The 10,482-nt window shown below is 37.0% G+C and overlaps 1 protein-coding gene across 9 annotated transcripts in view; it reads right to left on the reverse strand.

The window, feature by feature from the left end:
• Positions 1-5,970: 5,970 nt before the first annotated feature.
• Positions 5,971-10,482, reverse strand: part of FUT8 (fucosyltransferase 8) — a 205,222-nt gene continuing 200,710 nt past the window's right edge. For 8 of the 9 annotated variants that reach the window (XM_011384300.2, XM_011384264.2, XM_023526973.1 and 5 more), the window contains one exon: positions 5,971-7,265. In XM_011384300.2, the coding sequence (XP_011382602.1) occupies positions 6,948-7,265 (318 nt within the window). In that variant the 3' untranslated portion in view covers positions 5,971-6,947. The remainder of the gene's footprint in view (positions 7,266-10,482) is intronic. The other variant, XM_011384307.2, reaches the window with a different exon arrangement.

The raw sequence follows: 10,482 nt of genomic DNA on the forward strand, positions 1-10,482 counted from the left end.
GATGCTATCATGGAGTACCAAGCACAGTATTCAAGGTAAGGTTCAAGAGTTCAATATCTTCCCTATCTGAAGACTTCTGTTTTTTTATGGGGTAGGATAGAGTGGGAGGGGGAGTCACAGCACATTACTGGCAATACTAAGTTTATGAGCAACTAAATTCTTTAAGTATTTAGTTCCATCTCCCACAGTCTGAACTGAGGCACACTTGGCTTTCTGGATCTAAGAATAAATGACATTTGTAAGCTGTACAGTATGTTAAGTACTCCAGTATTCATTATCTAATGCAGTGATTTTCAGCCCTGAGTATATGTTAGATTTACTACGGATCCAGATCCTCTCAAACAATATAATTTACTATTATCTCAGCTTTTGGTCACTAAAAAATATAATAACAATGTAATAAGAATAGTGACAATGCTTCACATTAGTTGAGCTTTGTGACAGGCACTGGGCTAAGAGATTTTTATATGTTAACTTTTTTAACCCTCACAAAAACCTTGTGCAGTAGTTACTATTATCATTTTCATTAAATTGATGGGCAAATGAAGGTATAGAATGATTGTTATTTGCTCAAGGTCACAGTGTCAATAGGAAGAGGACCCAGGATTTGACAAAAGAACTCATACTTTTAGCTATATCATATTGTTCCCATCGATGTCCTTTTTCAAAGCATTAATAAACTATGTGTATAAGTAGGATAGTGCTTTATGGCAAACCAGCAGAGACTTGAGTTAATGAAAACTTTTGAATAAATACAGCTAATCTTAATTCAACTACCTATGCTCATGCAGTCTCAGTTATTCTCTCTTGTCCACAATAACGTCATTAATGCCATGCTGAAATCCTAGAGGCAAAATTCATAGACACCGTATTCCTTGAAGTGGTTAAAAGCAAGGTAATCTGCATCCTGGCTCTACCATTCTAACTTTATCATCATGGGCAAATTATTTAATACTTATGGCTTCAGTTTTCTATTCAATAAAATGAAGGTAATAGTAGTATTTACCTTATGATTATGATTATACAGTAACTCAGGTAAAGTGTTTAGACAAACTCTAGGTACATAGAAAATGCTTAATAAATATTAGCCATTATTATAATTCTCATATGGAGAACAAGAAATGGTCTGGTATGTCTGCTTCTTACATAGTTAATCACTGTTAATTTTTTAATAATCTAATCTAAAATCTCATTTATGACTAGTCAAACTTATCAATCTATATGTTGGTAATCTATCTTCTCATTTTTAAAAAAGTAAATATCTGCTCATATTCAACCATTCAGCATCTTCAAGTCCACTATACTTTTTTAAATACCACCAAGAGGCCTGACACTGTTCTGTATACTGAGAACCAGAGACCTGAAGCATACTCTAATGTCCTGATATTTGGGTGTAATGGGTATAACAGTAGTAACTCCCTAAGCAGGGGGCACCTCACCTTGTGGCCTGTTGACATCACCAGTCTGTGAGCCTGAGTGTAGGAAATCAAGATTGGTGGTCAGGGCGGTTGAAACAGAACTGCTTTGGATTGCCAAGGTCAAGTCTGAGAGGGGCCCAGGGTATGAACTACCATGGCACTGCTGTCCTTTAGCATACTAAGTTACTTCTGAGCCTAGGATGAGAGCCAGCCAAGCAGACATTTCCAAAAAATTGGGACATGAACTTGAAAGCATTGTGCAGCTGTTATCCATCTTACCAATCTTTTCCATGGACAGAATCTTGAAGTTAGAAAAGAACCTTCTAGATCTAGTCCAGAGGCTGTAAACTAAGGGACCATGGACCAAAAGTAGCCACAGATGTCTTCTTTGTCCTCCTTAGTGTTTTACATATTTTTGAATTAGCTAATTTAAAAAATCTGACAATTTGTCATAAAAATAGATCTTACTCATCTTGAAAAAGAAAACAAAGATTTGGCCATATTATGTCCTTAGAACAATAATCAGCTCAGTAGTAACTATCCACTTGAGACACATGGAATCCATCCAGACATTAACATTTGTGAACCCTGATTAAATCTAACCAATTCATTCCATAGATGAAGAAAATGGAGCTCTGAAAAATGATTTGACCTGTCTACATTTAATGGCAGTCAAAATTAGAAGGCCAGGTGTTCTGAATCCCAGTTCAGTGATCTTCAGTGTGTGCTGTTGATCTTTGCCCTAGAGAATCTGAGATACAGAGACATCACCTGCTTAGAGGAACTGTGTGAGACAAAACTGAGAACTGGGCTTGCTTTTGCACTCACTACCCTCCATTGCCTTTGTTGGGCCAGAAATTCCCAGGGAATGCAATCTACTAGGGAAGTTAGAACTAGCCAGAAACTCAGTCCCAGTACTCCTCAGGCTGCTGACCACACCCACAGTCTAAACTATCTGCACATTCCCAGCCTCCACAGATGCTCTCATACCCAGCTGGGTAATGAATAAGCATGCTGCTTTTTCCTTTGTCAATGGCCTTTTCTCTACCCACACAGGCAGTTAGGGAACAATAGCCTCTATGGGACATTGACTGGGAGGGGAGGTTATAGAGAACAGTTACAGATGACAGGAGGTCAGTAAGATCTCAGAATTCCCTTCCTGGCTTTCTTCTCAAAACATCAAATGACTATGGCCATGGCCTTCAATACATTGCTTTTAAAAAAGTGTAGACTTTGTCCAGATTGACATAGTTTTATACTTTGTCCAGATTGACATAGTTTTATAGCCAAAGAAAAATGTCCTAGCTATGTTCCCCTTGAGTGTAGTTGACACTGATTTGTGAAAATCTTTGAAATCTTTAGCCTAAATCGCTATGAATACATAGTATCTTAGCTTCATTATACCTCAGATCCAGGAATATCTTATCTAAAACTGTCCAAAGGGATATTTAGTTCCCTTTCTATGCCAATGACGAAACTAGTCTGTGCAAGTAATTATGATAGGAATTGCATGAGGAATGGAATACTATTCACGAGATCATCCTCTGTTAAGGTAGTAGGAATACAAAATCAAGATTATCTTATTTAAGGCTAAGGAGAGCAGAAAGCAGATAACAACTGAACTGGATTGGAGATGGCAAGGCTGAGTGGGTACTGAGTCAGAGATTTTGACTTGTATAAAAAAACAAAAGGCAAGTGCTCAAACATTCTTAATGTCAATGACAGTTAAAGCCAAAAAACTTGCCAAGGTCTGCCTCTGACCTGCCAAGAATCCTGGAGCTTCTCCATGTTCCCACGAGGAAGACTGCTGCCAGGAACCAGTAAATATAGAGGCAAATTCTCCTTTGAGCTTCCCTCTGGGCAATGCATTTAAAAAAACCCCTAGAGCCTGCATCTGGCATAAATTAGGGTGGTAAAGCCAAGTTTCAAAATTAATCAAACCCCAAAACACACATCTATTCTGTTACAGGTGTACCAATCCTGGCTATTGCATGGCCTTCTGGGAGAACAAATGAAATATCAAGCAGTTAGCTACAGTCAAAGAGGACTGGTTTGTTTCCCCCTGAGTAAGGGTACAGGAGATTGAAGCATCATTTAGACTCCAGTACTTTTCCCTCTTCCTGAATATGCAGTGATTATATTTTCTCAGAACTAAATGATGATAACAATAATCACTCTACGAGATAAATTTTTAAATGTGCTTTTTCTCGTTTAACCCTCCACTCTATCAGAAGCTGAGTCTGTTCATGTTCTCAACCTTCTTAAGAGGGAACCAAGGAAAGAGGCGAGGCTCTATATCACAGAAAAAAAAAAACAGAGAGGGAAGCAACTAGTCTCTTATTCATCTAGAACACAAAGAAATCCTGGACAGGGCTCAGACAGGCATGAACTCTATAAGTGCCACCTCAGCACTGAATCAGACTTGAGTGGTAGGACCAGGAAAGCCTTAGTAAGACCTTTTGTAACTGCTCTGTCATTAATACACAGGATTCTGCTACCCACATTCAATGAGCTCAGGCTAATAATTTGGTTTTATGTAATGCTCTTTTAGAAATGACTCTTGTAACAAGGAAAAGACCCAAATCTTCCTAATCTAGCACTGGTCACTCAATTCAAAACCATGCAGAGTTTTTAAGTTCCAGGTCCTCATCAAAAAAAGTACAACAGTGGTGAGAAAATGTCAGCCTTACCAACATGTATATGATGATTTGCAAAAAAAGTAGCTCAGAAAACCTTTTAAGTAAGATGTGGTCAGCAGTATTTATTAGCTCTCCACACCTGCAGGTTTATCAGTTTGGTTCATTCTTTATCTTCCTTCCTGCTTGACGCTACTGGCTCTTTTGCTATTAAAGCCAGAGTCTAAATGGAGGCTGTTATAGGACTAAGCTCCTCCTTCTCCTATAATGCTTTTTCATTTTAAGTCTCTGCCTCAGAGTTTCACTTCCTGTATGGTGATGTTTAAGTGCCTACTGCACAGATCTTCCAATGGATAACAACTACAAACGTTTGACAAAATACAAAAAACTTCTCGACGGTATTGGAGACTAAATAAAACAAGAAAAAAAAAAAACAAAAAAAACAAAACAAAACAAAAAAAACAACCAAAAAACAAAAACCAGGTGAATTCTAGAGAAAGGTTGAAACTCAGAAGAAGGGAATGGCACAATGTGTTTCCCATTTTTATGGCTTTTAGACTGATAGAAAACTGCAGTCTTTCTGGTTGAAGCATCAGAGTAACCGCAAATGTTGGAAAGCAAAGGAGGAAATCTCAGAAGATAGCCAAAGAAAGAGAGCCCCAAATTCTGTGCATAAACTCTACCCACGTCTCTGGCTTTCTCTTGAAGCATGTATGGGACAGACTCCAACTAAAGATAAAATAGCTGAATTGAGATTTGAGCTGCTCCCCAAGACACAGTTTACAGTTTGAGTCCAGTGAAATTAAATGCCTGCTAACAAACAACAACAACAAAAAAATCACCACTCTTCAGAGAAATGTGACAGAATCCACAAACATAAACATTTATAGCATTCAAGAAACAATCTAAAATTACTCAACATTTGAAGAACCAGAAAAAGTATTACTTTCTCTAGAGAAAAGACAAACGATGGAGCCTAACTCTGAGATGATTCAGATGCTGGATTTAGCAGATAAGGATTTTTAAAAAGTTATTATAACTATGTTCAATGAAGTAAAGAAAAACATACTTGCAATGAATAAAAACAAGAACTCTACAGAGAAATATAAAGCAGTTATTATCAGTAACCCACAGTTACCGATGTTCTGATGACAAGTGAGATACGAATTAGAAAATGACTCATGTTCAAGAGTACCTCTGCTCGGTTGGAGATTTTTGTTTCAAATGACTTATTTCTACCAGAACTAAATTGAAAATTGCTTAGTGACACTAAAGGTAGTTTTAGCTCTTTGACAGAGTTGATTGGAAAGGGAGAAAGAATTTAGGGAAATTTGGTGGGGAGATTTTGCATACAGGTATTTTCATTTAGTGAGGATGTGAAGAATAGAGCTTTTCTCTCTGGGATTCCTAATATTCGACAACAGACCTGTTACTGGTTCCCGCACAGATCAATTTTTTCTTTCAGAAGGTAGAACACACGCTATGAAATACTCCTGTCAGGCATCCAAAGGAGGCAGGGAGGCTACATAAAATAGAAAGTGTTTTCACATGGAGAAAAGTGATGTTCAGAGAGAGCACAGAGAGTGTCAGCGTTTTGTGTGCTGAAGTGATTCTAACTCAGAATCTCTAAAATGAAGTATTTGGAAGACCCATCTTGGGTCTCACATTGGTTCCTCTCTCCTTTGTTCACCGAACTCTACATACTGTGAGACATGTGTTTCGGAAACAGAACCATCTTCCCAACCCCAAAGATTCCTGGTACTCTAGGAAGCAGGATGTGATATAAAAGGTCCAAATTGGTTCCAGGATAAAACAAGAGGACTCAACTCACAAAAAGTGACAGGAGCCATAGTAAGAAAGGTTATCAACAAGCCTGAAATTGTTAATTTGTAAATGGAGGTGACAGTTCCTCTGAGGGCAAGGAAATATGATTATTTAATTCAATTAAAACAAATAAACAATTTCCGAAATAAGAATAAAAGCTCCCAAAGAGTGTTCTTAGCAACTGTGTACTATGCACCAACTAAAACAGTTTTCAGTGTTAAAAATAGAGCAATGACTCTTTGATCTAAGACCTGATTAGTAACTCAAACAGAAACAGAAAAAAAAATTAAAGCAGAAAAGCTATAAAACTCCTCTTTTACCATAGTTTTCCCACTATTAAGCTGACCACCACATCATCCAATATGTAAAATTCTAGAAACTTTACAAAATTCCTCTTTTTAAAATTTATTTTTTGTTATCAAAGAGAATGTCCAGGAACATTGAGTACTAAAGAAATATGTTCACATCATTGTTTTACAAAAGTTCCTGATGGAGTGTAAATATTTCATTTTGATGTATCCTTCACTTATTAATGATGAAATGGATGAACTGATGCAATTACTTAAAATAAAAAAATTCCTGACAAAAACATCCATTCTCATTCTGAATCTGCTCACCGGAGTGAATCCAGCAGTTACAATATCACCACTGGCTAAGAATCAACCTCCCCACAGTAGGGAGCTATTCAGGTTTTCTCCTTAGGTCACAGAGGTCTCTCAGATATAGGCACCATGTTTGAAGTCTCACACAAAATGTCTGTGTCACTTAAATTACACAATGTGGCAGTGTTTTTTCATGAGGACATAATCTGAAAGAAGGGGCAAAGTAGAAAACCGGTTTGCATGTTATATGTGAGTACATTATTGAACTGTGCATGAGTTTGAGGGCATTGTGGCCCTTGTTAAAGATGAATTCCACCAACGAAGCCTCTGTCAGTTCCCAGTTGCTCCTGGTTTTGAAGGTATCTAGTCATTTAACCATGTGTTGTTTGGTCAGGGCCTTCTTCATCTACTGTTTGGCTCAAATGGTTTGAACTGAGTTTAGTTGTCCTTCTCTTCCATCTTAAGCTTTATTTCTCAGCCTCGGGATATGTGGGATACTTGACCGTTTCTATCTTCTCTCGGACTTTATAGGAGGGATACAGGCCCGTCCTTCCCAGTTTTCTGTTGACACCTTTAGAATAGCCATCCCAGTGATTTCCAGCCACACCAATGATATCTCCAGGTTCCATAGGGATTTCGTCCGCAGTTCGAGGTTGGTGAGGATAAATGGCGATCTGGTTGTGGGCATTCTGGCCCCCAAAATAGTAGATGTCATCCAAAGAATGGAAGTTTGCAGAGGCATCAGGATGCAGTGTTTGCATGATTTCATAAGCAACTCGACAGACCTTGGGAAAGAATTAAAAAAAAAAATTGTTGGTATAAGTAAGATCTCCTTCAATCTGAAAGCCCTTGGCCAGAGGCTAGAACTAGATGGGGACTAGGACTGAGAGAATGAGAAATAGTGGATTTGTGTCACAAGTTTTCAGTCTATTGTCTCTCAGATGATGGTATAAATCATTCTTCATCTCTGTGCTTGTATCTTTTTTTTTTTTTTTTTTTAGCATACAAGATTATTATAACTAAGGTCTCTGGGAGAAAATAAATGTATACAGTGCAAAGTACTTTAAGAATATGAATCAATTAATTTTAATAAACACTTATTGAGAGCCACACAGTGCTCCATGTTTGGCACTGGAGGTACAAAAGAAGTAGGGCATAGTTTGTGCTTTTGAAGAATCGAAGGTTCAGAATTAGGATTATACTCTATAAAGATGCTGCTGCTCCCTCACCTTCATCCAGTGTTAATCAATCACATACTCGTTCCTGCTAATGTGGTCTCGGTCTCAGAACTATTCTCAACAGAAATTCATGTAATTACTGACAATCAATTAGCAATGGCAAGTGAGCTAAAACATATCTGCCATTTCTATTCTAAAGAGTTTTAAGTGTGCTATGTAGATAGTAGCATTCTAGGACTGAAATAGATGGACTAAGCTTTGGGGAAGATGCATCTACCTGATGCATTTAAGGCTACTTAAAAGATTCCACTGTTCAAAGAATACCTACCATGCCCACTGGGAGGCAGCTGAAATTCTACAATCTGAGCTTCACTCTTTGGGCTTAATGCTTGGTGATAAAGTTAGACTGTAACTATCTCCATGGAAGAATAACATTTTAAGCAATTAATAAATACATTCATTATAGCATATATGGGTTTCAGAAACTTTTCTAAGAAGTGAAGAAAGATGAGGGAATATTATAATTTTGCTTAGAAAATCCTTCCATTATACATTGTGAACAGAGAACTCAACTCAGGTCGCATTTTCCTAAATTTCCAGTTGTGGTTATCTCAGTTAAGGAAGTTTTATTGCTCTTATACCAATATGCTTGCATTTATTTAAAATGATACTACTAATACTAAGTGTTAATCTGCTCGGAGCAATTTAGGATTACCCAGAAATCCTTTAAAATTTTGGCATCCATGAAGTCAAAAACTGAATGGAGATGCTCATTCCTAACTGTTATAAGCAAATGGAATCTGCATCTTAATCAGCATCTTAACTTCTTAAAGAATCTGAATTTTAGGAACTTGAGGGGTGCTTTTCAAAGGCTGTATATAATATAAAAATGAGGTTCAGAGAGTGTTTTTAATTTTGAAAATAGGGACTAAAATACAAGGAGATTAAATGATCTATCCAAATTCTAGTGCTAGAATTTCAACTAGATATAAGAACCAAGATAATGACTTTGCATTCAAGTTTGCTACTTCATCAACAAACTAATTTCATAATAGGAATGTCATGGTACAATTAAAATAACTGGTAGAACACTGAGATTATAACAAAATGAGGCTCAAAAAGATTTGGAACTTGAACTTTAAATTCAGCCAAAGGCTGCAAACAAAACCAAGTAGAGACTCTGGAAAGGAAGAAACTAAATAATTAAAAAGCACTCCAATAATAGTGAAGTCTAATAAAAATGATAGAGGCTAATATTTATTGAATTTTTGCTGTCAGATATTGTTTTTAGGTATTATCTAATTGAATCCTCTCAGTAGAACCATATAATTCTATTATGGCCATTTTACAGATATCAAAGGTCAGTTAAGGAATTTGCATTCAAGTTTGTAGGTTTTGAACCCAAGGTGCAGGTTTTGAACCCAGGCAGTCTGTGTGTGCTAGTTAACTGCAAAGCATATTTTCTCTTGTAGACCCTGTTCCCCATGTTTGGATTGTTAACACCAGAAAGATAAAATATGAGGCCAAGGCCAGCCTCAGACAAACCTGAGAGTCTTCTTTTTAGGGCCCCTCGACCCACTCTTCAATTATCCCTAGCCAGAAATGCATGACCTTGTATTGCCCTTGGGGTGACCACAACATCCACTGTGGCAATAAACTCTAATGTGTTTCCTTCTCTCCACTATTAAATATCTCATTCTCATAAAGAAAACATTACCCTCAGTCCCACACTCTTAGAGACCTCCTTTTGGGGGAATATTCCTAATTATCAGTTTACATTTTGATATCAATAGTTATTGATGTGTTAGTCTGCTGGATAACACATGTATTTTCTTAAGCCAAAGAAATAACAAATTGTAGAAATTTCAGACACTGAGGTGAACCTGTGTAAAGCCCTTTATCCTTCTCATAATGAGGATAATGATAGCAGCTGAGCTTAATGAGCACTGATAATGGTACAGGCACTGTTCTAATAGTGCACTTGCGTGTGCTCTCTCTTCAGACTCAAAAACTCATAAGAACACTATGAGGTGGTTATTATTATTATTCACATTTTATAGTCGAAGAAACAAGCCACAGAAAGATTAAATAAATTTCCAAAAAATTTTTTAAATGAAAAAAATGAGCTAGTAATGGCAGAGCTACAATTAACACTCTTTCTGGCTATCAACCATACATTAAACTGCCTTAGGATAAATACTTAGAACAGTGTCTGCCACATAATAGGCACTCAGTAAGTATCTGTTGAATGAATACAGCTCCATGCATAATACTAACTTAGTAGTGGAGATGTAAGTCCACAGGGAATATTTAATCCTTAAGATCCATATATAATATTCTGAGTACCAAATTTTCTCTATATGAAAATGGGGCAATTTATTGCAAAAAGCTAGAAAGGTTACTATAATGTTGATGTTTGCATTTAATCTTCCTTTCTGGGCTTTACAAATCCAAATAATGTGGCAGGTAAATGAAGGCTTTCAGCTGATGTTAAACTCAGATTTGACACTTGAGAGGTGGCATGACTGAGAGGGGCAAACTCTTTAGTTTAAGAAGCAGTGGCTGGCCACATGTTATATGTTTTATTTCATTCTGTGTTGACATGGCACTATAGTATTCTTAGAACACCACGAGGCACACAGTAATAGCAAAGAATAAAAATTCTGACAAAGGATAAAATACAGATATGACTGTATTAAAAAAAATTAAAAAGAGTGTGAAGTCCATTTGTCTGAATTTTATCCCCGAGGAGCAACCAGCTGAGTTTACTTGAGCCTCCAAAGCTTTCTCAGAGCAGATGGGATCTTACTTTTTTGTCAGAACA

The sequence above is a fragment of the Pteropus vampyrus genome, unplaced genomic scaffold, assembly GCF_000151845.1.
Source record: "Pteropus vampyrus isolate Shadow unplaced genomic scaffold, Pvam_2.0 Scaffold15, whole genome shotgun sequence".
Classification (NCBI taxonomy): Eukaryota; Metazoa; Chordata; class Mammalia; order Chiroptera; family Pteropodidae; genus Pteropus; species Pteropus vampyrus.